The 25,697-nt window shown below is 41.9% G+C and overlaps 2 protein-coding genes and 1 non-coding gene across 3 annotated transcripts in view; 2 read left to right on the forward strand and 1 right to left on the reverse strand.

The window, feature by feature from the left end:
- Positions 1–397, reverse strand: part of HSPB11 (heat shock protein family B (small) member 11) — a 36,385-nt gene extending 35,988 nt beyond the window's left edge. Inside the window, exon 1 of the mRNA XM_018044395.1 lies at positions 337–397. The gene's annotated coding sequence lies outside the window, so the exon portion shown is untranslated. The remainder of the gene's footprint in view (positions 1–336) is intronic.
- Positions 445–20,601, forward strand: LRRC42 (leucine rich repeat containing 42). Its single transcript, XM_018044430.1, has 8 exons — positions 445–672; positions 6,327–6,813; positions 12,996–13,127; positions 14,268–14,386; positions 15,920–16,008; positions 16,216–16,329; positions 18,578–18,662; positions 20,105–20,601. The coding sequence occupies exons 2-8, from the start codon at positions 6,341–6,343 to the stop codon at positions 20,374–20,376; spliced, it is 1,284 nt and encodes a 427-aa protein (XP_017899919.1). The 5' UTR covers positions 445–672; positions 6,327–6,340; the 3' UTR covers positions 20,377–20,601.
- Positions 3,332–3,403, forward strand: TRNAG-UCC. Its single transcript has one exon. It is a non-coding gene; the product is annotated as a tRNA-Gly (tRNA).

Below are 25,697 nucleotides of genomic sequence, written 5' to 3' on the forward strand. Positions count from 1 at the left end.
CCGCCCCACCCTGGGCTGCGTGCCGGCCCCCAGCCCCGCCCCAGCCCCGCCCCCTCTCGCCTAGCCGTCGAAATTTGGTCGCGTACAGCTGTACTCCCGCCTCCTACGCCCCACCTCCCCTGCAGGCCCCGCCCCAGGCCCCGCCCCCATCGTCTTCACCGCGCGGGGTGCGCTCCGTAGCCCCGCCCAAGGGCCTTCACTAGGCAAGGGCCTTTTCCGAGGCATGGGCCTTTCCCGAGGCAAGGGTCGGAGCACGCGTAACCTTCCCTCCCCGAGCAAAGCTAGATCCCTGGGGCCTGTGAGACCCACGGGACCCGCCGTCGCGCAAGCACGCACGCGCACTCCTCGTATCTCCAGCTAGGAGCCTTCGGTCCTCGGGTCGCCGGCCTTGGGCCCGGCCCCGCCTCCAAGCCCGACCCCGCCCCTCATGCCGGGTCTCGCGCAGGCGCACCTCCCTTGCCCAGTCTTCCCGCCCCCCCCCGCCCCCGCCGGCCCCGCGCTCTCACGGCGCCAGGTCGCCCCCAGCCCCCGCCTTACTCCCTCCCACTCAGCGTCCCACCCTCCCTAGCTTTGTGCCGGGGGCGCGGAACCGCTTCCCCGCCTCAGCCGCGCGGCAGGAGGAGGGAGCCGCCACAGAGGAGCTGCCGCTGGCTGCCCCAGAGAGGGGCACAGGTAGGCGGCGGCCGCGGGCTGGGCCGCTCACGGATCCCGGGGCTGCGAGTGGGGGCGGGTGTGTGGTTTGAGGGAGGGGTGGGAGAGGGGAGGGGAGCACCGAGAGGGTCGGGGCTGGGGTGTGGTTGGGTGAATGGTGTGAGGGTGAGGATCTAAGGGTGTCAGAGATGGGTTTAAGGGTGGAGTTGATGCTGGACTAGGGTATGGGTCGTGTGAGAATTGAGGTTCTTTCGGGGCCTGGGTGGGAAGAGGGAGCAGGATTAGCTTGGGTGCACTTGGGGAGGGTCACGCCTGGGAATTTAGAGAGAAATGGAGAATTGTAGTACTGGGGAGGGGGAGAGGGAAGGGGATTTGAGGGGTGCTAGGAGTAAAGGATCTAGGCTTGGAATAAGAGAGAGGGTGGGGTTTGGGGGCAGGGGAGAAAAGTTGGGGCTGTGGACTGTGAAGTTGGACATTGAGTCGTGAAGGAAGGAGATTTTGAAGGTTGAGGGCAGAAGAGGAGGGAAAAGATGGAGAGTTTGGAGTCCCAGGAGAGGGAATCTCAGAGAGTGGGAGGAAGGGAAGGCTACATGATAAAGGACAGAGAAAGAGTGCAGGGGGTTAGGGAGGGTGGGGGTGGAATGGTGCGGTGGAAGAAGGGAGAGCCAGGTGGAGGTGTGATTGGATCTGGGCCACCGGGAGCCACATTCAGAAGGATCATGGAAAGATTGGGAGGGCGTGAGGTTTGAGAGTTGAGGGCAGGGGAGTTGGGAGTGGGTGAAAGGAGAGGATTAGGATTTTTGGTGCAGAGATTGGATTTTGTGTGAGAAGCTCTACAGTTGGCAGGTAGAAAAACTGTCAGATATCAGGATGTAGGAGAGACTGGCCTCTCCTAAGAGGCAAATAAGGAGCTAGGTATGGGAGAGAAGGCAGGTGGGCAAGTGCAAGTTATAAAACAAAAGAAATGAATTGAGAATTGAATAATAGTGGTGATCCAGAACAATAAACCTAAGATTGTTACTTGGTCATTGGTGGTTTGGAACTAGTTTCCGTTCATGTTTTTATGTTTGCTTAAAAATGCTGCCTTTTCAAATAAACTGAGGGTGTCTGCAGCCTTGGGATGCAGGCCATGGGGTGGCAGATGCTTTCCTGGTGTGTGGACATGGGTAATTTCTGCCCTGGGAGAGGAGAGAGGGGAAGCCTCAGTGCAGCTACTGTCCTGGCTCAGTTCCCACCAACTCTTTGCTCAGATGGCCAGTTTTTTTTATCTCTGCCCTCTCTCAGCCACCCCCCTCCCCAGCTTGAGTCAGTGAATACCAGAGGGCTCAAACAGGTGGGTGAGATTAATTTTTAACATTTTTTTTAATCCTTAAAGCTGATGTCATATTTTTATTCTTGAGAGACAGCATCATGCAGTGGAAAGAGCTTGAGCTTTGGAGTGATACAGCTTTGAGATTGAATTCTGGCCCTGCCAGTTACTAGTTCTGTTTCTTAAGTAAGTTACTTTTAGTCTCTGAGCCCCTTTATTAAATGGTGAACCTTACCTCATAGGATTGTTGAGAATTGCATTTAATATAGTACCTAACCGTGCTTGGCAACTCAGTGGGAGCTATCACACCCACTATTATTATCATCATAGTCTTGCTATGGCTTATTATTTCTGAGAGATTGCTGTCTTACTTTACCTACTAAAATTAGGTGTTTTCTTCTTTTTCTTTTCAAATTGCATAACTGTAGGCTCAGCTCACAATTTTAATTGTCTCCTGTAGTCTGCTTCCCTGACTCCATCTTTCCAGTCCCCTCTACTGGATAGTCATGATTCTTGCTTGGTGAACTGGCTTCAAGTTCTAAAAAGTCATGTTTAGTTATCACTTATTTTATCTTGCCTCTTATTCGAAGAGGCAGTAGAGAACTGAATTTTTAATGTAGTAAGGCTACATTTTATTCATTTGATGAAATGACATGTTCATGGTAACTTTGGCTCATTTGTGGTGACCAAATACTAGAACATGTACTATTGTAGTAGTTTTCTGTGAGATTGTATGGGTTACAAAACCACCTCTCCAGAGGCAGGCTGGAAAACTATCAGAGGCTACTTTGTTATTCTGTTGCTCTAATATGAAATATAGCTAATACAGACTTTCACTGAACATTGTTATTCTTTCACATACTAATTACTTGAATTTTCCAGTTCGTGTAGGATTTTTGCCATGATATAGAACAGACTCTGTCTCCTGAGGGGCTCCCTTATAATAGACCATTCTGTATAATAGCCAGGAACAAGCAGAGCCAAGTTACAGAAACTTTGGGATTTTCTTGCCTTTTCAGTTCTTAACTTTGAAAGGCTTAAACATTAATATAATTCTTAGATCATTTTATGGTACCTCACAAGCTCTTAGGAAGCTTGCTCCTTGTTGGGAGCAAGATGCACAACTTTAGTAGTAAAAATCAAAGGTCCCTGGAATTTCCTGATCATGTTCTGTTTCTTAGGTACCATAGTTGAAGAACAGAGAGCCCTTGGCATCTCTGGACAAATGATGTAGGTTTTACTCTTCAGGAATTATTTGATTTTTTCATCATTTAGAAAGAGAACTAGCATTTCATGAGTAATTTAAGTAGAAAAGTAAAGGTAAAATGTAGCCAGAGCTATGTCTGTTTTGAAAATGATTCATGTGAGACTTCCCTGGCAGTCCAGTGGTTAAGACTCTGCACTTCCAATGCAGGGGCGCAGGTTCAAACCCTGAGCAGGGAATTAAGATCCAAAAAAGAAAAAAAGAAAATCCGTGGAAGCAGAAGCTGCTGGGATTTTTGGCATCCTGGGTTCGCATCTTCACTTTGGTCCCCGACTTCTTGTGCCCTCTGCTGGATGGACTCAGTTGTCTGATTTTCACCAGAAGTGGTCCTCCATTCATCCATTTGTTTTACCCTAGACTCTATGGGCGGCACTATTAGGAGTGATGGCTAGGGGTGCTACATGTGAGCAGACCCTGTTTCATTGCCAGGGGTTTTATAGTGTGCTGATCCTTGTGTTAACTTCCATAGAATTTGTCTTTCCACTTTTAAAATCAGGTCACTCTTATGTGGGGCTGTGCCTGGTATCTACTTCCAGGTCTACAGGTAGAGAAAGACTATGAATGTTCGCGTCCAGAGGAGAAGACCAGAGGGGATCTTCTTTGTCTCCTCATTAGGATTAAACTCTGTGAGATTGAAGGAACCACGTGCTTACTCCTGGAAGAAAAGCTTAGAATAAGTAAAATTATCACCTTAGCAGAGGCACTGAATACTGGCAAGAATATGGGTTATGGGAGTTGGCACCGTGACAGGATGTTTTTTTCTTCTGTTTTTTAGATTCTTTCTCCCCCCATCCCTGGTAGTACCAGTAACAGTATACTTCCATCATCCTCTTTGCTTCTACCACCTGCAAAAGGGTCTGGCAAGTTGGGGGAGGAGCCTGCAGCTGTTGCCTGGAAGAGGAGCTGGCTCCTAGCAACAGTATCAGCAGGCCCTGCAGCTCAGAGCCCTAAGTCTGTTCTTCTGAGGTCTCACTCTTCCTCTCGTTTGGTTCAGCAAATATCTCCTGAGGGCTTACTCAAGCTAGGCATTGTATTGGCCTGAAAAAAGAGAGACGAATCAAACAAGTGCCTTGCCCTCAAAGAGCTCACAACTTTGGAAATATTAACAAGTGAACAGACAGTACACAGTGCTAAGTGCTATATAGAAAGAGACATTGGTGCTCTGGAAAAACCAGACAAGACATGTGCACTAGTGCAGGGGTTAGGAAGTTTTCCCAGAAGAGGGATGTGGTTGAGCCAGCTGTTAGTGAGAACTAGGAATCAGCTAGGTCAGGGAAGCTAAGAAGGATGTTCCAGCCAAAGGGAGCAGGATGTGCAAAGGCCAGTGGGACGAGAGAACAGAGCCAACTTAACCTGGGTAGTATGGCTTGGCCAGAGAGTAAAGCATAAGATGAGCAGGAAAGAAGGAGGCTCTTGGGCGTGGCACAGCAGGGCCCTCTTTTCTGGTGTACTTTTACACGCATAATTATCCTCTGAAGAAACATGGATCATACTGATGCCTGCAACAGGATCACTGTTTGATCTTCCCAGCGTCAGCATTTTTGATCACTGACTTGATTGATTGACACTTTTAAGTGGGTGAATTCAGAGCTACATTCTAGCCCTGCATTAATGCAGACAAAGCTAGGTTGGTTCACTCTAAAAGTCAATCCGTCTTTTAGAGATAATAGCAGCTATTTGACCTGTATTATATTAAATTTTAACTAAAAATTGTAACAGTGATAATCGTACTTCATTTTATTTAGTGTGGCAATTTCTCAAATATTTTGAAATCTCACCGTTCCTCAGGAAAGCAAATATTTATTCCAATTAGTACTTGGGCATAAAATGTCATCCACATGATTGCATAAATATCCTGTTGTTTTTTATATTTTGCCTTATCTCAGCAGTGCCAGTTAACTGAAGAAATTAAGGAGTGAGAGCTAACTATTCTAGCCCTTGGATCTAGCATCTCAGCTTAATAGCTTTTAGTTAGCTCTTGTGATGGAGGTCTTTGTTTGTGGATCCAAAAAAAAAAAAATGTATTCCTTGTGTTCTGTGTAAAGTTTTGTAAAAGAGTAAACTTTAGTTCCATGACTGTCTACTCAGGGACCATTACATGCCAAAGCACTATGTTAGGGTGAATGAATTAAACATGATCTCTGCTCTCAAGGAGCTCAAATCAGCAGGACATGCCTAGAAATAAATCAGTAGCAGAAATGTGAGCCAAGTGTAATAAAGAAATATGTGGAAGGTGCCAGGGTAGCAGGGAAGGGAGTTATTAGTTTTTAGCCTTTGTTCTGTGTGAAAACATTTTAAAATACAAATAGTAAATTCTACATGTTACTATTAATCTTTGTAACTTGCAAGTCAGTAAAAATGTTATCATTTTGATGGGTGCATAACATTGCATGGTGTGGATGTAACGTTTATGTAATAACACCCTTGTTGGACACTGGGATCCTTTTCAGTTGTTTCGCTACTGTCAGCTGTGCTACTGTGACTTTCCTTGCCAGTGACTGTCGTCTACTTCTGTGATCACTCTCTTAGAGTGAACTTTATTTATTTATTATTTATTTTTGGCTGTGCTGGGTCTTCGTTGCTCAGTGGACTTTTCTCCAGTTGTGGTGAGCCGGGGCTACTCTCTCATTGTGGTGCTCAGGCTTCTCACCGTGGTGGCTTCTCCCTTGAGAAGCATGGACTGAGTAGGATATGTGGGCTCAGTAGTTGCAGTGCATGGGTTAGCTGCTCTGAGGCATGTGGAATCTTCCTGGAACAGGGATTGAAACCATGCCCCCTGCCTCGCCAGGCGGTTTCATAACCACTGAACCACCAGGGAAACCCTAGAGTGAATTTTAGAAATGAGATTTGAGCTGGTTTTTGAAAGATGAATAGGAGTTCACCAGACGAGAAAAGGGGAAGATTAGGAACAGGCATTCCAGGTCAAGGAAACAGGCAACCTCCAGTGCCAGGGTTCACAGGCAACTGGTAAGCTTTGATTCCCCAAAGCAGCCAGAGGGCCTGCCTGGTAGGTTTATAAAGCTCTGGGCATAGCATGGCAAAGTTACATTTTACAGATGGTATTTTAATTGGGTTTTCTTCCCTTGTACCTTGCTTTTACAGTCACAACCAAGGCAATGTCTTACTACCTCAACTCAGAAAACCATCTGGACTCAGGGCCCATCTACGTGCGAGAAAATGGGCAACTGCACATGGTCAATCTGGCCTTGGATGACGTTAGGAGTAGCCTGCAGAAGCCAAGGCCTTTCAGACTGTTTCCCAAAGGCTTTTCTGTGGAGCTTTGCATGAACAGGGAAGATGACACTGCGCAGAAAGAGAAGACTGATCATTTCATCTTCACATACACCCGGGAGGGAAATCTTCGGTACTCTGCCAAATCCCTCTTCAGCCTTGTCCTGGGCTTCATCTCTGACAATGTTGACCACATTGATTCCCTTATTGGCTTTCCTGAGCAGATTGCTGAAAAGCTGTTCTCTGCTGCCGAAGCCAGACAGAAATTCACAGAGCCCGGTGCAGGGCTCAGGGCTTTACAGAAATTCACTGAGGCCTATGGAAGTCTGGTGCTTTGCTCCTTGTGTTTGCGAAACAGGTGGGTGTTCTGATTATGATAGTGAGTATTTTATTGGGTGTGTCAATTCTGTCAGGTTCTGGGACTTAGTGGGCTTGGGGGCTTCCCCAAAGCCCCCTTCTAAAAACAGCACTTGAGTTTAGAATTTTCAAACATGAAGTGGTAGGCCATTTTGAGAAAAATCATTGTCTTTCTCCCTTCCCTCACCCTCCCAGACAGCACTTAGCTTCATTTTGTTTTTTGTTTTTGTTAGTGTTTTTGTTTTTTAATTTACTTATTTTGAAAACACTTTATAAGAATTAGTTGATTGCCACAGCTCTTTCATTAGATAGAAAATACTCATCTACCAACTTTTCTAATAGGAGAAAATAGGAAAGACAGGATGTGATCTGCCAGATATCTCTTGGTATACTCTCAGGGAGGTGAAGATTAGTACCCAGAGTTCTCATCTCCTTTCCAGTTTTCAGACCACAAGATATTGAACATTAGATAAAAAGCAGCTTTCAAAGAAGAGATGATTAAAATTTCAAGTGTCTTAAAGTTTGGAAATTTTCAGTAAGGTCCTAATGCGAGAACCACCGTCTGTTTTCTAACAGAGCATATGTTTTCTCTTATGATTGCCTTTGCTAATATACTTTTATTGACATTTAAATTTTTTATACCACTATCATGTAAAATAACTTTCAAGGCATCTACCAATTAAAAAGAAAAACTTGAAAAAAATTACATAGAAAAGGACTTAAACACAAACACAAAAGGGTATAAAGTGAAACATAAGACTTGCTCCCATCTCTCTCCTTTGCTCTTTCCCAGAGGCAACTACTGTTATCAGTTTTCTTTACATAATTCCAGAAGTACTCTGTGCATACCCATGCATTAATAGCTCTCCTCTTCATTATACAAATGCAGTACAGTGCTCACACCTTTAAGCACTTTGCTCTATCACATATTTTCACAATTATTTGCCTAAAATATGTGTAGATTTTTAAAATAGTGTATAGTATACCGTTATATGAATTTTTGTCATTCAAAAGGTAAAAGGTGGCTTACTATTAAGATGCACAATCAATATGACCATTAAAACAAGGCTAACCAAAAGCGATCAATGCAAAGAGATAGAGGAAACAATAGAATGGGAAAGACTAGAGATCTCTTCAAGAGAATTAGAGATATCAAGGGAACATTTCATGCAACAATGGGCTCAATAAAGGACAGAAATGGTATGGACCTAACAGAAGCAGAAGATATTAAGAAGAGGTGGCAAGAATACACAGAAGAACTGTACAAAAAAGATCTTCATGACGCAGATAATCAACGATGGAGTGATCACTCACCTAGAGCCAGACATCCTGGAATGTGAAGTCAAGAGGGCCTTAGGAAGCAGCACTACGAACAAAGCTAATGGAGGTGATGGCATTCCAGTTGAGCTGTTTCAAATCCTACAAGATGATGCTGTGAAAGTGCTGCACTCAGTATGCCAGCAAATTTGGAAAACTCAGCAGTGGCCACAGGACTGGAAAAGGTCAGTTTTCACTCCAGTCCGGAAGAAAGGCAATGCCAAAGAATGCTACAACTACCACATAATTGCACTCATCTCACACACTAGTAAAGTAGTGCTCAAAATTCTCCAAGCCAGGCTTCAGCAATGCATGAACCATGAACTTCCAGATGTTCAAGCTGGTTTTAAAAAAGGCAGAGGAACCAGAGATCAAATTGCCAACATCGCTGGATCATCAAAAAGGCAAGAGAGTTCCAGAAAAACATCTATTTCTGCTTTATTAACTATGCCAAAGCCTTTGACTGTGTGGATCACAATAAACTGGAAAATTCTTCAAGAGATGGGAATACCAAACCACCTGACCTGCCTCTTGAGAAACCTATATGCAGGTGAGGAAGCAACAGTTAGAACTGGACACGGAACAACAGACTGGTTCCAAATAGGAAAAGGAGTACATCAAGGCTGTATATTGTCCCCCTGCTTATTTAACTTCTATGCAGAGTATATCATGAGAAACGCTGGGCTGGAAGAAGCATAAGTTGGGATCAAGATTGCCAGGAGAAATCTCAATCACCTCAGATATGCAGATGACACCACCCTTATGGCAGAAAGTGAAGAACTAAAGAGCCTCTTGATGAAAGTGAAAGAGGAGAGTGAAAAAGTTGGCTTAAAGCTCAACATTCAGAAAACTAAGATTATGGTATCTGGTCCCATCATTTCATGGCAAATAGATGGGGAAACAGTGTCAGACTATTTTTGGGGGTTCCAAAATCACTGCAAATGGTGATTGTAGCCATGAAATTAAAAGATACTTGATCCTTGGAAGGAAAGTTATGACCAACCTAGAAAGCATATTAAAAAGCAGAGATATTACTTTGTCCACAAAGGTCCATCTAGTCAAGGCTGTGGTTTTTCCAGTGTATGGATGTGAGAGTTGGGCTATAAAGAAAGCTGAGCACCAAAGAATTGATGCTTTTGAAGTGTGGTGTTGGAGAAGACTCTTGAGAGTCCCTTGGACTGCAAGGAGATCCAACCAGTCCATCCTAAAGGAGATGAGTCCTGAGTGTTCATTGGAAGGACTGATGCTAAAGCTGAGACTCCAGTACTTTGGCCACCTGATGCTGGGAAAGATTGAGGGCAGCAGGAGAAGGGGATGACAGGGGATGAGATGGTTGGATGGCATCACCAACTCAAGGGACATGAGTTTGGGTGAACTCTGGGAGTTGGTGATGGACAGGGAGGCCTGGCGTGCTGAGGTTCATGGGGTCGCAAAGAGTCGGATACGACTGAGTGAACTGAACCAAGAGGCATATGATAAAAAGAAGGGAAAAAGTACATTTTACTCCTTCATTTTTTATTCCAAGTTATTTATGTTCATTGTGGAAACATTAGAACAATGAAAAATAGTTACGATATAAACATTGTTTTAAAATTATTTTATAAAGGCAAATACATACTATTTGAGAAACATATAATTGTTTAGTAAAATTTATAGTTCCATCATTCATGGTGGTGGTGGTTTAGTTGCTAAGTCATGTCAGACTCTTTGCAGTTCCATGGGACCCTAGCTTGCCAGGCTCCTCTCTCCGTGGAATTTCCCAGGCAAGAATACTGGAGATCATTCATGGTAATCATTTTCAAATAATGTATCTTTGTATATTTGTGAATATACTCTATAACTTGTATTCTGCTTTTTCCTTCCATTTACCATTATAGCTTAGGTAATCCTCACAATGGGGAAAATGCTTTTTATCCCATGTGATGTCTGCATACTGTTCCACTGGTCAAATTGGATGAGAATAGCACTTTCATTCACATTTAATGAGCACATTATGTAGCATTTCTGGAAAGCAACTTGGCAGTATGCAGCAAAAGCCTTAAAAATATCTGTATCATTTGTTTGACTCTAATTCCATTTATTAAGAGTCTGTTCTAATTTCTAATGTGATAATCAAATATGAGAAGAAATACTTTACATAAGGGTGTTCAGTGTAGTATTGTAACAATGAAAACCTGGAAGCTGAATATCCAATAATAGGAAATTAAGTAATCGTGTAACTGTTAAGATAATATCCAAAGATCATTTAAAATGATGTGGTAAAATGGTCACTATATAATAAATGAAAAAGAATAATTAAAATTCCATATATGATCCCAATTTTGTGAAAAAATAGAAAATTTAATATGCATTGCATATATAGGGGGGAAAGAGGGAACCCCACTGAAATGTAATTTAGATAATGGAATTGAAATTGGTTTTAGTTTTCCGTATAATTTTCTAGATTTTAGTTTTTTTCCAAGGAATGTTTTCCTTATAATCAGAAAAATAGAAGAAACATTTTTAACAATCTCTTGACTCATTTTTTTGCAACAATTCCGAATAAGGAATCAGACAATACTGTCTTATATAAGGGTAGGATTTTCAGTTGTGATTGAAAACTTCCCTTCTCCTTTTGAATCCTTGAAGGGAAATAGGAAGAGGGCAGGAGATTTGGGTTTGCATTTGCAATTTCCAGCTGAAGCTGCAGCAACAAAGGTTTTACCAGCATTGAAAAATAAGGTAATTGGTTAAGTGCAGGCGCTTGCTGTTTGGGGTTGGGTCGCAAAGCTGCCTGCCAAAAGGAGAAAACTGTCTGTGTTTCAACCTGTAAAAGCTCTCTTTCCTCTGATTTTTAATCCCACTGATGGTCACAGGAGGCAAGTATGTTTTCCTTAAAATGTCACCCGTTGTAACTGAAGTAATTATAATAGCCACCATTTAATGGGGCCTTCCAGGTGCCTCAGTGATAAGGAATATGCCTGCCAATGCAGGAGACGCCGTAGACGGACTCAACCCAGGTAGGGAAGACCCCCTAGAGGTGGAAATGGCAGCCCATTCCAGTGTTAATTGCCTGGGAAATCCCCTGGACGGAGAGGCCTGGCAGGCCTCATAGCGTAGTACAGGACTGAGTACAAGCACACGCACCATTTAATGAGGGCCTGTAAGATGGTGTTTACTTTTGAAACATTTTTTTTCTAATTTTCTTAATAATCCTTAAAGAAAATAATCATCAGCTCCATTTTTTTAGCTAGAGAAATTGAGACTTGGCAGAGGTTAAGTAACTTCCTTACAATCATACAAGTAATTAGCCTTGCTAAAATTTAAACTCAGGTCTGACACTAAACTGTGTTCTTTCTGTTGCTTCTCCATTACATTCTTCTGAACTTTTTAAAGGGAAAGTTGGAAGATTAATTTTCAGCAAGACCCTAGAGCTTCATTTATGTCCTAGATAAGCATCTAGTAGTGTTTGTGGCTTTGCACGTTTCGTTTCTTAATCTTGATTTTTGTAGTGTTTGTGAATCATGTTATACATCGTTGTGTCCTTCCCAGATAACCCATGTCTCACAATTACTAAAAATCTTTTAGTTAATTGATCAAAGGATGTGTGTTTTCCTTTCTCTAATTGCCATTAATCCCCCAAATCCCCATTAACCCACTTCAACTCTGTGATTGGAAGATGGAAAACAGAAGCTTTATTTACAGTGTAATTAAAATATGTCTGAGTAAATAAGGCTCATTTGTGTACCCAGCTGAGCTCTGTCATCAGGCAGCTTAGAGGGGGTATCAATGCCCCAGGCCATCTGTACTCAGCAGTTAGACCAGGGATCAGCTTCAATGTATCTTATTCTGATCGAAAGTAGCTTCAATGTATCTTATTCTGTTTGGAAGTAGGCAGAAAATAGATCTGAGGCCCTTCTTGTCCTTGGATTATTCAGCTGCTCTTTTTGATAATTATGATCCTGGTGACAGAAGAGAAATGTGAACACTTAAGTATAAGCCCACTGATTGTAGTGAACCATCTCACTATGAAAACTTCTAGACATCTATGAGGAAAATGGATGAGAAAGGCATGCTCTTGCCACAGGCGTTTCCCTTTCCCTGTTTGTTTTTTAGGCTCCTCTCCTGTTTCCTGTCACTTCTAATCCCTTTTTCATTTTTTCTTGCTGACCTCATATGAAATAGATGGACAACTAGAAAGCAGGGCGGAGACCACAGCAGTGTCTTTTTAATCTTCTCTTCCTCTCCAGAGGCCTTCTGAGACTCCACATAGCAGTCTGGCCTGGTGCCCAGTGTAATTAAAGTGTTCATGCTCACAGGTTTGTCTTAATAACCATCTAGTTTGAAATGAGTTCTTGTCATAGTCATGCTGCACATAACTTTGGAGTAAAGTTAGCAGGCTAACCGAGGCACCGGGGAGTGGGCAGCTACTCAGACAAGTAGAAAAGGTAAAACCTGATGTGATGAATCTTCAATGTGGAATGTTGTTGGACGTGTACAGTTTAGAATCCAGAATTCTTGGCCTGTTCCAGTTTTCAAAGCACTAGATATTTGGCGTTAAGTAAAAAGCAACCTTGAAAGAGTGAGTGATTAAAATTGTGAGTATCCTAAAGTCTGGAAATCCTCTGAAAAAGTCCCAGCACTGACCCCAAGTGTTGACTCTGACTTCTAACAAAGGAGATGTATTCTCTTGTGTCTTGTCTTTGCTTTATGTTTTTATGTATGTATTTAAAGTTTTTATAACCTACACCTACACAGTAATCAGTAAAGTCTGCTTGTTACGTAGTATCTTGTCCTGATGGAATGTTGATGTATTACAAAGCCACATATGGTGATGTTTTAAAAGAAGGAAAAGAAAAGCTGTTGATTGCTGTCCATGCCCCACAGATACCTGGTGATTTCAGAAAAACTCGAGGAGATTAAGTCTTTCCGGGAGCTGACCTGTCTGGATCTTTCCTGTTGCAAGCTTGGAGATGAGCATGAGCTTCTAGAACATCTCACCAATGAAGCCCTGTCTAGGTATTGACCTACCACCATTTGTAAATGAATTGTTTTGTTTTTTAAAGGATGATCCAGTGGGAAGGATGTTAATTACTTCCCAGTCCTGTGTTTATTTGCTAACTTTTTTTTTCTAAAACATTTTCAATCTCCATTTACTTGATACAAGCAGTGTTGATTGGACAACTCAGGAAAGTGAGTCAGGTTAGTTTATCTAAATAAAATTTATTTCGACATACAGTACTTGACACTACCTGGGTTGAAAAATGATTTTGCCTTGATTTATTCTAGCAAGAGATGAGAAGTTATATAATTTTTGCAATCATTATCATTTTCTATTTTAATTGTCATTAAGCTGTAAATCATTTAAAAAGTGAACTAGTAAAAGACAGCCATAGAAACTATTTTCAAGAACCATACTTTAAAGAAATCACCCAGTTCACACCCTTCATAAATAGTCCAACTGATCTCAGTCTGGCTTGCAAAGAGAAGGCCAGATGGATTCCTTTATGGTTTCATAAATACCCAGACAGACAAAAGCACTACAAACCTGAGTCTAATCTTCCCTCAGGCCTGCCTAGGAAGTGACACCGACATACTGCCCTGTAGAAAGGTGTTTTTATGTGAGGTTGATAAAAAGTTTGGATTTCTTGCATGTGGGACAGTGGAGCACATTAACTCACCAGTTACAGGTTAGCTGAATGGATTGCCTTGTGCCTATACCTTATAAATCCATTCTGAAAATTGGATTTATAAAATATTAGAATGAAAGAATTGTGCTTTATATGGAGGATTCTCATAGGAGTTCTTTAGCAGACTGTCCCAACATTTAGAATTTGACACAACATTTGTCAAGAATGCAGTTTTTGTGTGAAACAAGTGTATTTAATCTTAATGAAGTCCCTGCTTACCTCATTCCACCATGTACCTTTAGTGCCCTCTACCATCTGAGGCTAGTACTACATGCTGCTTTGGTCTCAAGTTAACCCTCACATAGTAACTGAAATAGCATCAAAGGATCTTTAATTCTGTTAAATGCATTAAGTGTGAAATAGCAAGGGTTAGAAGATACATTTTTAAATAAAGTTTATGAAAACATTCTCATAACTTGATTTTCTCAAATGCTCTTTAAGTAATTTACTCATGGACTTTGTTTCCTAGTGTAACTCAACTCCGCCTGAAGGATAATTGTTTATCTGATGCCGGGGTGCGGAAAATGACGGCGCCAGTTCGAGTGATGAAAAGAGGCCTTGAAAATCTGTCGTTATTAGATTTATCTTGTAAGTTCTGTTAGAAGTTATAGATGATTAATACTGGAAGAATGGACTTAGAAATCATCTGGTTCTTCCCCTTTGTCTGAGAGCTGATAAAATTGAGGGGTGATTCTTGGGTGCCCCAACAAGTTAGTGGCAGAGCAGGACTAAAGCCAGAGACTGTTTTCTCCTGGCCAGACACCTTTCCTGCCGTGGTTCCACTCTGTAGGGCACTAAAAGCCCGTATGGATTCATTCATGCCGCTTATTCTCTGCAGAGAGGTCATGTTCACTGTATATTCGCAGCACAGAGGACACGTGGCTCATCTTTACTTACCTTTGAGTTGCTGATTGATAGTGTCTCTCAACTAGGTCATTTTTATCAATAATTGCTTGGTGAAGATCTAGATAAATTCACAATTTTGATGCTTACTCAAGATGAACCAGATACTGATTCCAGTAGTAGAAAGATTATAAGATCAGTTATGATTTAACTGAGCATGTATTGAATATGTGGCAGGATGGTCGGTGTCAAAGAGTAGTGAGAGCAGGCGTTTGAGGTCAGAGGACACTCCTTGCTCTGCTGCTGTGTGCCCCTGGGCAAGTTATTTAAACTCTCTGAGCCTTGGTTTTGGCTTCTGTAAGATGGAAATAATGACGCCCTCCCTTCCTCCCTGGGAAGGATATTCATTTAGCAGATATTTTTTTGAGTGTCTGTAGTGTGCCAGCACTGTGCTCATCCTCTTGAGGACCCAGTGCTAAATGCAGTTCTCTCTGATATGAGAAGATTCCATGTAAGAAAGGATTGGTTTTAAAAAATGCAGGGCTTCGCTGGCGGCTCAGTGGTAAAGAATCCACCTGCCAGTGCAAGAGATACGGGTTTGTGAGATCTCACATACCGCCGAGCGTCTGAACCCGTGTGCCACAGGTGCTGAGCCTGTGCTCCGGAGCCCGGTGGCCACAGCTCCTGAGCCCGTGTACCACAGCTGCTGAAGCCTGCATGCCCTGGAACCTGTGCTCCAGAGAAGAGAGGCCACTGCACTGAGCAGCCCGCACACTTGTGACCAGAGCAGCCTCACCTTGCCACAACTGGGGAAAAACCCGTGCCGCAGCAAAGACCCAGCACAGCCAAACATAGATAATTCTTTTAATGCTAATTAAGACAGTGACAGTCTTCGTCTCTCAGGATCCTTGAAAATCTTATTAAAATCTTTTACTTTGGAGGTGAAATGGCTATGAACAAAGTCTAATATACCTGTTTATATACGTGTTTAATATACATGTTTTAAATATGCTGTTTTTATGTGGTTCCAAATTAAACCCTTTGGAGTAGCTATCTGGTTCATTAATTTCTCTGCTAAACCCCAACTCCTAGGAAGTTTAGAGCTATAAAAGGTCTTAAGGATCATCTCATGTGGCTCTTCATAGGAAAGATAGATTCCCACATTTAATTTACTCTGAAAAGTTTGTTCTCTCAATATTTTATCGTTTGGCCTTTTTTCTTGAGCTTATTGTTGGCATATAACTGTAACAGAATACCACCTATGTTTTTGACATGTAGGTAACCCTGAGATAACAGATGCAGGAATTGGATACCTCTTTTCTTTTAGAAAACTCAACTGCTTAGATATCTCTGGGACGGGACTCAAGGTAGGATTTCTGTTGCCTTCTCTTACTTTCACAAACATACAGTTTGATATCTTGCTTCTGCTAATTGACATTCAGAAAAGGACTGGTATCGGTGATAGTGTTTATTTCCTACTGAGAAGAAGTTAAGTGTTGACCATGTGTGTGCTGACCATTGTGTTGACTGTGCTGAATGTGTTGACTATCCGTGTTCTGTTTTTCCCTTACTAGGACGTCAAAGCTGTCAAACACAAGCTTCAGACCCACATCGGCCTTGTTCACTCCAAAGTCCCTTTGAAGGAATTTGATCACAGTAACTGCAAGACAGAGGGCTGGGCTGATCAGGTAAGGCAGATTTTTCTCTCCTACAGTTAATATGGCGTCATAAATTCCAAGTGTCTTATTCAACACTCGAATAGATGCTAACCCTCTTGGTATTCTTTGGCTGAACTGTCATCTTCAGTCAAACTCGAGACACTGATGACTTGTAACTAACCCAGTTACTTGAGAAAAGTTGTTAGATGCTAGTCCTTACATCTCATGCTCTGGTCGCTAGACTGCTTCATCCTTATTGGACCTAGAAGAAAATGCCTTCTATAAGTGACTCAGAAAATAAATGAATTCTTGCTTGCTATGCAAAAATACAGTATGATCCAACTTCAGAAGGGGAGATTCTCTTAGCTGTGTGTGTACCAGAAAAAGAGAACAAGTTACGCTGATGAAAATTCAAGTCTAACTCTTTCCCATGTAGGGGGCAAATTTCTTAACTCTCCATAGTAAGGAAATGTCTTTTTTTTTTTTTTTTTTTTTAATCCTTAGCGCTCCCATTCTCTTTCTTTCTTTCTTCCTTAAGTTTAAAAATTGTATTTTGTGTATAGAGAGCTAGCATTGTTTCTGGGAAGGTAGAGGTCTTGGATGACCCATTCAGAGAAGGTCACTTAGTCCAACTTATTGAAGCCGATCCCCTTCGTGTACTGGTGGAAACATTGGTGGCACATGTTGAGGCCATATTTTCAGATCAGACCATGCTAGTTTGAGCGGACTGAGCCCTCCCATTTTCAGCTTCTTCGCTGAACTTCCCTTTGATGCTGGCTTACCTTCTTGATGGTCTTCCTCAAGTTGGTAGGGTTCAGACTAAGGTAGGCACTCAGAAGGTAACCAAGTACTCGAGCACCAGTAGATGCCAGCTTGCCTGTGGTTGGTGCCTGTTTCCTTCAGATACTTTAAACCAGTGTTGATTGGAGGAGGCCTGGAGGACCCACTGAGCTTTTTGTTCTGGATCCTTCCTTGGCTGCACTCTGTAATGCATGGTGGTGGAACTATCCAGCCACCTCATGATAGCATCACTTCCTTATAGGTAAGCAAGAAGGAGTACTGGTGAGTCAGTGTTTCAGAAGTACTTTGAAGTTTGTCCAGAAAATGCATGCTGAAATCATTATATGCGTCCATTGTCAGACTAAGTTTGTAGCGCTAAGAGTCCTGGATACATCCAGTGGACTTGGGGCAGGTATGGGATGGTCATATAAGGGCTTGGAGTGGTTTGGTTATGGTAGCAGGTGACGTGGTGGAAAGAGCATAGGCTGGAGAGTCAGAGGCCTGAATTTGGGGTCCTGGCTCGGCAACCCAATAGGTATACAACTTAAGGCAGCTTTGGGTCTCTGTTTATTCATCTCTAAAATGGAGAAACCAGGACGTCTCTTGCAAAGCGAAGGGTGAAGTAAAATAGCTAGCAGCTTGGACTGAAAGTAAGTTGAGGCTCCACACAGCCTTGCCCCATGCAGCCCCAGCTAGGCCCTGAGGACGTGGCAGCGGTGCTTTATCTATCTTCTGTTGCTCTCTTATTGAAACTGTTATAGGCTGACTCCATTCTCCTGCCTCATTCTCAGCAGGTGACACAGAAAAATGAGGCCATCTAACAGGAGTCCGTTTACTTCCCCATGTCTGTCTCAAAATTTCTCCGTTAAGTCACTTGCCAAGGGTCCCCTGGCTAGTAAATGGTAGAGCTAACTCTGGAACTGATTTCTTAAACTATGTGTTGTGCTGCTTCTGTGTCTTGCAAATGTTTGTCTGTCTTTATGATTATTTCATTACATACCATAATGAGAAGTGTGGAATTTAAAGTTCTTGTTACTTATGGTATATGTGAAATATTTTAATTAATTGTTGACTTTTCTTTATTTATGTGTATTTTTTACTAAGCCAAATTTTCAAAAGAATTTGTAGTAACATAATAAAAATATTAATACATTTGTAGCAGTTTTAAAAAATGGAAACTGATCCTAAAGTATCCTGAGAGTATGGAAATGTGGTTATTTTATACACATACAGGAGTTTGAATTACAGTTGGTATAGTCTAAGGTGTGAAAATGGGCCTAGGAATGTGTGAAAAGTATTATATGACTAAGGTTTCAAATTTTAGTAAAGTACATGCAATTTATTTGTAGATTGGAACAGAGACTCATCGTAGTCTGAAGTAAGATTACCACAGGGGGGTTGTGTTTATGGAAGGAGAGGAGTTGGGAACAAGGAAAGCTTGAGATTAAAAACTCGAGATTTTGTTTGGATTCACATCTTTCCAAATACATTTTATTAGATTGTTCTGCAATGGGAACGTGTGACTTTGGAAGCTATGAAGCCGCAAGAAACCTTGGAGTCTCGAAGAGCAGCTCAGCACTTCTGTGAGAAATTCCCTTTCCTTTGGAGTGTTTTGCCCTTAGATTATTTGGGCACTTAGTTCATCTTCACTCAGTGGGAAGATTAATTATGATCACATTGGCTTAATTAGATCACCAAGATCAATAGTCTGTCAACATGGCTTATAGTGTAAGTTCACACTTAGCTTTGAGCACCAGCACCAGGAACATAACTTAAGTGTATGTATATATGTACATAGGTGTTTATATATATCCCGTCGTGTTCCAGAAAAGATTTGCAGTGATACAAAAATAGAATTCAGAACATTAAAAAGGAGTTAAAGTGTAGCCAAAAGTAGAAGCAACGCAAGTGTCCATGAACGGATAAACAAAATGTAGTATTTACATACAATGGAATATCATTCAGCCTTAAGGAGGAAGGAAATTGTAACATTTGCTATAACATGGGTGAAATTTATAGAGACATCCTGCTAAGTAAAATACACCAGTCAAAGAAGACAAATGTTGGGGCTTCCCTGGTGGTCCAGTGGTTCAAAATCTGCGCTTCCAGTGCAGACAGCACAGTTCAATCCCTGGTCAGGGAACTAAGATCCCACATGCTTCGTGCTGTGGCCAGAAAAAAAAAGGACAGATGTGTGAGTCTTACGAAGTTCCTAGAATAGTCAAAGTTCATAGTGACAGAAAGTGGAATGATGGTGGTTGGGACTAAGGTGAGGGGTGGTTGGGAGTTACTGTACCAAGTTTCAGTTTTGCTAGGCTGAAAAAGTTCTGCAGATGGATGGTGGTGATGTTTACACAGCAGTGTGAATGTACTTGATGCCACAGAACTATACACTCAAAGATGATTAACATGCTAAATTTATGTTATGTGTATTTTACCATAATTTTTTCTGAAAGAAGTTAAAGGATAAAATTGAAGTGAAGGGAAAATAAAAGTAGAAAAATAAGGAAAATTTATTCTATACCAAAAGATAGAGAATAAAGTTGTATCATTTGCTAGAGTTGTGCTACAAACTTGGCTGTCTTAGAAGAACAGAGTCAAGTCCAGATTCTGAGTAGTGATAGCTGACATTTTTTGAGCTTTCACTGTTGTGCCAAGCATTGTCCTAAGCACCATATATTGCTTCTTATATATTCACATCACCCTTATGAAGTGGGTTTTATATCCCTATCTGAGAAAACTGAGTCTTAGACAAGTCGCTTGCCCAAGGTCATTTATCCAAGAAGTGGCAGATCTGAGATTTGACTGTGAATCTGTGGTACCCTCTGTGCGTACATGCCTTCAACCTGTGCTGGTGCATGTGCTGTAAGTTACTTTATAAGGCACACAAAAGGGGGAAAAATGAATCCAGACTCACCCTGTTTGGGCCTCTTGACACTTCTGTTGGATCATTTTTCTGGGCTTGGGCAGGCATTAGCAACTGGCATAGAAAGCTCATCACCCTTCCCTCTGTCATCACTTACAGATGGGAAGCGGGCTCGAACAGAAGCCCCAGGGAAGTATCCCCCGACAGAGGCCCACACGAACTCTTCTGAGAAGCTCCAGTTCTATAAAGAGAAGGCCGCAGACTGCCATGGGCCACTGTCGAAACACGAAGCCCTGTCAAGCCAGGAGTCAAAGAGCAAGAAGAGAGCTTTCGAGGAGCCAGAGAAGGAACAGAGCAGCTCTTCACAGTCTTCGAAGCAGAAATATGTGTGTCTTGCTGTTGAAGACTGGGACTTGCTAAATTCGTATTGATTGGCAAATACAAGTTGACCTTCTCCCCTTCTAGTGCTAACATATGAAGAAGGGGGCTGATAATGTTTTCCTTTTTGTTTGAATTTACCTATGGCATTAGCATAGCAAGCGATTATTTCTACTTTTGTGGTGGGGGAGGGGAATGCTATGGAAGTCTGTAATAATTTCTAATGTATATTTTCAATACATAGTAATTTTTTCAAATAAACGTTTTTGCTGTCCTTAGGGTCTCCTTGTGAAATATACACTGGAGCCACAAGAAGTAACACTTTGCTTTGGGATGGAAGGCCGTGTGAACTAAGGCAGCTTAGTGTCATTTGTTACTACTCTAGTTTGGCCCAGCCAGTAGGATATACATATAAATATGTATATGAATGGCAGCCACTATTGAATGCCTCCCATGAGCCATGCCCCAACCTGACAACAACAGTAAGTTGTTGAAGGTAGGTATTAACCCTAATTTAAATAGTTACAAAAACTCAGCCTCAAGTCAAATGAGTTGTGGAAGGTCCAGAGCTTTAAAGAACCCGAATTTATATTCCATCCTGTCCAGCTCTAAGGTCCTTTCTATTACATTGCCTTCTTTAATAAGAGTTACCATTCATTAAAATCTCAACTATTAAAAGTCTGTTAAGTAAACCAAGACTCTTCACAGTAGTCCTAGCAAGTAAGGATTATCACCTCCATTTGACAGGTGAAGAACCTGAGACCCATGACTCCTTAAACCAGTATTTCTCAAGCTTTATTGTACACGCAAATTGCCTGGGGATCTTTTTAAACTATAGATTCTGATTCAGTAGATCTGGAGTTAGACTTGACAGTCAACATTTCTAACAGATTTCCAGATGATGCTAAGGCTTCTGATTTGTGGGCTACACATGGAGTAGCAAGGCTCTAGACCTTCACTGTCCAATAGAGTGGTCTCTACTCACCTGTCACCCTTGACCACTTGAATTGCAGCTAGGCCAAATTGAAGTGTGCTGTAAAATGCATTCTGAATATCAGAATCAACGCCTAAAAGTATGAATGAAAAATAATCTCCATTTTTCAGTGTTGATTATATGTTAAAATGATGTTTTCTAATGTGGCTACTAGAAAATGTACATGACTTGCCTTCATGATTTGCATTGTATTTCTGTTCGACAGTGCTGCTCTAGACCATGTTCCGTCCGTAAAAGGTGAGCTTAAAGCAAGACTTGCTGGCTAGTAAAAGGAAGGGAGAGAGTACCTTAGGAATTAGGAACTGGGTGTCACAGATTTGACATCTGGAAATGCTCTGGAGTTTAACCGGGGTTTTAATATAATTAGATCTTGGATCTGACGTGTTCTATTTGCTATTCAGAGCAAGGCAAGGTGCTTCCTTTGTAAATGTGGCTGCCTGTTGCCTAGGGTCGTATCAAAAGCTCTGATAACTGAAATTTATCCAGTGAAAAGGCAGATTCAGTGCAGATTTTCTGTTGTTGTGGAGGTAGAGTTGAGCTTTAATGTATCACTTGGGTGAATGGTAGCACACCTTGCCAGATTCCTAGTACAAACAACTAGCCTTACTTGTCAGACTTAGCGTGTATTGTTAGTCAAACATGAATCTAATTTGATCACCGCCCACCATCACCAGGCTCCTGTTGCTGTGGTGTAATGTTGTGGCACAAAGTGGCACCTGATTACTCATCAAACATCCCACCTATGCTGATCATTTTGGAGGGCAGATCTTTCAAAGCAATATCTGATTACTTTTCGTTTATAAACACAGTGTACTTTTGAAACTAAGATCTCACTTTCTTTAGCTTTTTTTTTCCTTTCAAGTTTCTCATTTTCCCTTGCTGGTGAGTCGTTTAAACATACATATTTTGTTTGATCCAAACAGTTCGTTGTAGTCATTCAGGTAGAGTTATGGAAGTCTAGTCTTTGTTTTAATGACTGAAACAAATGATGAAGGTTAAGAAATTATGACTAGGATAAAATAGATGAGGTAATCTCTGTGTGTATTTTAACTTGTAAGATTTGCATTTTTAAAATTAGACTTTCTTGTTTCTAGAATTCACTTGCTGACTCATTACGAACTTTGAGCAAGTGATTCATTTCTGCTAATACTTAGCTTACTCTTTAAAACTAAGCCACCTTACCTACATAAAGTTTGCAAGAGTGAATAAATCAATGGTCTGTAGCCCACCAGGCTCCTCTGTCCGTGAAATTCTCCAGTCAAGAATACTGAAATGGGTAGCCATTACCTTCTTCAGGGGATCTTCCTAACCCAGGGATTGAACCCTGGTCTCCTGCATTGCAGGTGGATTCTTTACTGTCTGAGCCACCAGGGAAGCCAGTGTTACCCAAAAACTATGGCGAGTGATTCCCTGCCCCAGAGTCTCCTAAGGATTTGTTAAAAATTCCTGTACCCCACCCATATTTACTGAATCAGAATTGTTTAGTTTACTAGGATTACATAATAATCTGATATTAGGCCAAATTTTCTTTTCATACATTTACTCCAAAAAATGCTGAGCTATTCATTTATTCATTTGAAGAAGTATCCATTGAACTTTTAACCTGTGCCTCGTGCAGGAGATTCAGCACTGATCAAGACAAAAGACAGTATTTGCTTTAAAGGAGCTTCCACTTAAGGGAAGTGAGACAGACCTGTAAGTTAACAGGACGTAGGTCAGCAGGCTAAGTTCACGTAGTGATGAAGTAGAGCTGGTCATGAGATACTAGGAGAGGGAGATGGGGAGAGTTAAGCTTTAAATTAATTTAGGGATTGCAGAAGTCCTCTCTGAGGAAGAGACATTTGAGCTGAGAAGTAGGACAAGAAGGAGTTAGTCATACAAACATCTAGGAAATAGGTTCTGAGGAAAGGAAAGAACAAGTGCGGAGCCTGAGACGGCAAATGCTTGGCACATTCTCGGGACGGAAAGAAGAAAAAGAGTGAGGTCAGGTGGCTTGTGTACAGTGAACAAGTGATAAAAGATGAGACAAGTGGCAGATCACCTGGGCCTTGTGGTCAAGGAATTTGGCTTTTACTTCAGTGTAGCAGGAAGCCTCTGATCAGATGTAAATCATGTCATCTGATCTATAATTTGCAGAGTGAATCCTTGCTGCTTGATGGATCCCGTGTGTGGGTCATGGGTCATGGGTGGGGGCAGGCAGGCAAGAGTAGAGTAGCGAGGTGTAATCAGAACCATTAAAGGAGCCCAGTGAGAGATGCTGGCAGCTTGGACCAGGTGATAGCAATAGCAGTGACGATGATGATGAAAGGTTAGATAGAAGGCTGTTTTGGAGGTAGAGCTGATGGGTTGTGTTGACGCATTTAATGTCAGAGAGTGAAGGAACAGAGGGAGTAAAATCAAAGATGACTTCTTCCTAAGGCTTTATCTGAGCATCTGAATGGATGGGAAAATGCAGGAGAGGAATAGATACGGGGTGGGTGGGGAAATCAAGAGTTCTGTTTTAGATAAGTTTGAGAGATGTAATGAGATGCTCAAGTAGGCAGGCAGAGTCTGGAGCTCACATATGAGTCTGGAGCTCAGAGAAGTCATCAGGACTGAAGGTATAAATAAAGTTGGGGTTCTATAGTATAGGGTTGACATTTGGAGCCCATGAGAGTATAGAATCACCTAGGGGAGGTGTAGATAGAAAAGAGACACAGCCTAGGGCCTTCCCACACTGAAGGTCATGCAAAGGAGGCGGGATGGATGCTGAAGACAGGTGAAACCAGGAGAGTACGAGCCTAGAAGTGAAAGTGCTGTGATGGGAATAGTGAATTGAGTACTTCAGTTTGAATGAGGACAAATTATTTGACAAATTGGAGGTTGTCCATGGCTTTGATTGGGTTGAGGGGAGAGGGGAATGTTAAAAACCCAACTGGAGTAGATTAAAGAGAATGGGAGATAAGGTGGTAATAAGAACTACAGGAGAAATTCCCAAGCCATGTCTTGTCCATCTATGCTACATGAAGGAGTATAAATTCCAAACTGTTTTAGTAATTGGGGTCTTATGGTCAAAGGAGTATTTTCTTTCCATTTTTTTCATTCAAACATTTAAAAGAATAGAACAAACCCTCATATACTCATGACTCATTGCGATAGGCTAAACAATGACCTCCTCAAAGATGTCCAGATCATAACCTCTGGAAATGTTACTTTACATGGTAACAGGGACTTTGTAGATGTGCTCAAATTAAAAATATTGAGATAGGGAGATTATCCTGTCATCACAAGGGTCATTCTAGGAGGGAGGCAGGAAGATCAGAGTCAAAAGAGAGATGTGACGACAGAGCCAAGAGGTCGGAGTATTACAGTGAAGGGACCGCAAACCAAGGAAGGCGGCTGGCCTCTAGGCGCTGATGAAGGCAGGGAAATAGATTCTCCCCCTGAAGCCTCCAGACAGAGGGAAAACACATGAGAATAAGAAAGCATGGGGAGTGTTTAAAAAATGCTTTCCAATCATAGAAATGCTTGGGACAATTTAACATCTTGACAAGTTTCACAGTTAGCTTGTAGCTCTTTTCTCTGATCTTGAGATTCTCCCCACTGCCTTTTTATTGTTAAACACAGCTTTGATCATCTGGAGTCTTGTATTAAAAAATACAAAACTGTTTTCAGAGGGAGGGCTTTCTTGGGGCAGAGGGAACATAATTTTTCTGGATCCAGAACTAATTAAGAGATTTTATTCAGTAGCACAGCTATGGGAAGGAGTAGCAAGGTCCTCTGAAATGTGTATACAGAAGCTGGGTGATTTTTTGGCAAGACTGGTACATAAACAATGCAAACATCAGGTGGGGGTTGGATTAGATGACTTTCAAAGTCCTTTCCAGGCTTGGAAATCTCAAGCACTTAGGTTTCCCTGGTCATCTCAAAGAATTCTGTGAAATGATCAAAAAGACTATTTTGATTTATGTATATATATATATTTTTAAATCAAGCCACATAATGCTCATGAGGTTAGGAACAAAAAGGGATAACAAGATAACACATCCAGCAAGTGTTGTACATCTTGGGAGGAAAATTGCTGACTTAAGAGTTTGGATCAGTGGTTCCCTGAAGTTCCCAGAGATCATTCAAGTGAAGTCGCTCAGTCGTGTCTGACTCTTAGCAACCCCATGGGCTGTAGCCTACCAGGCTCCTCTGCCCATGCAGTTTTGCAGGCAAGAGTACTGGAGTGGGTTGCCATTACTCAAGGAACCTGTTAAAAAAAAAAATCAGGGGCTCTCCCTGGTAGTGGTTAAGAGTTTACCTTCCAATGCGGAGGGTACAGGTTACATCCCTGGTCGAGAAGTTAAGATCCCACGTGCCTTGCGGCCAAACACCCAGAATGTAAAACAGAAGCAA

Source organism: Capra hircus, chromosome 3 (assembly GCF_001704415.2).
Source record: "Capra hircus breed San Clemente chromosome 3, ASM170441v1, whole genome shotgun sequence".
In the NCBI taxonomy this organism is placed as follows: Eukaryota; Metazoa; Chordata; class Mammalia; order Artiodactyla; family Bovidae; genus Capra; species Capra hircus.

Bases quoted from the DNA above. Each gene is read 5' to 3' on its own strand.
- LRRC42 (XM_018044430.1), top strand. From the start codon at position 6,341: ATGTCTTACTACCTCAACTCAGAAAACCATCTGGACTCAGGGCCCATC. The intron at 6,814-12,995 runs GTGGGTGTTCTG...CATGCCCCACAG, and splicing joins TCCTTGTGTTTGCGAAACAG to ATACCTGGTGATTTCAGAAA. The intron at 18,663-20,104 runs GTGAGAAATTCC...CATCACTTACAG, and splicing joins AAGAGCAGCTCAGCACTTCT to ATGGGAAGCGGGCTCGAACA.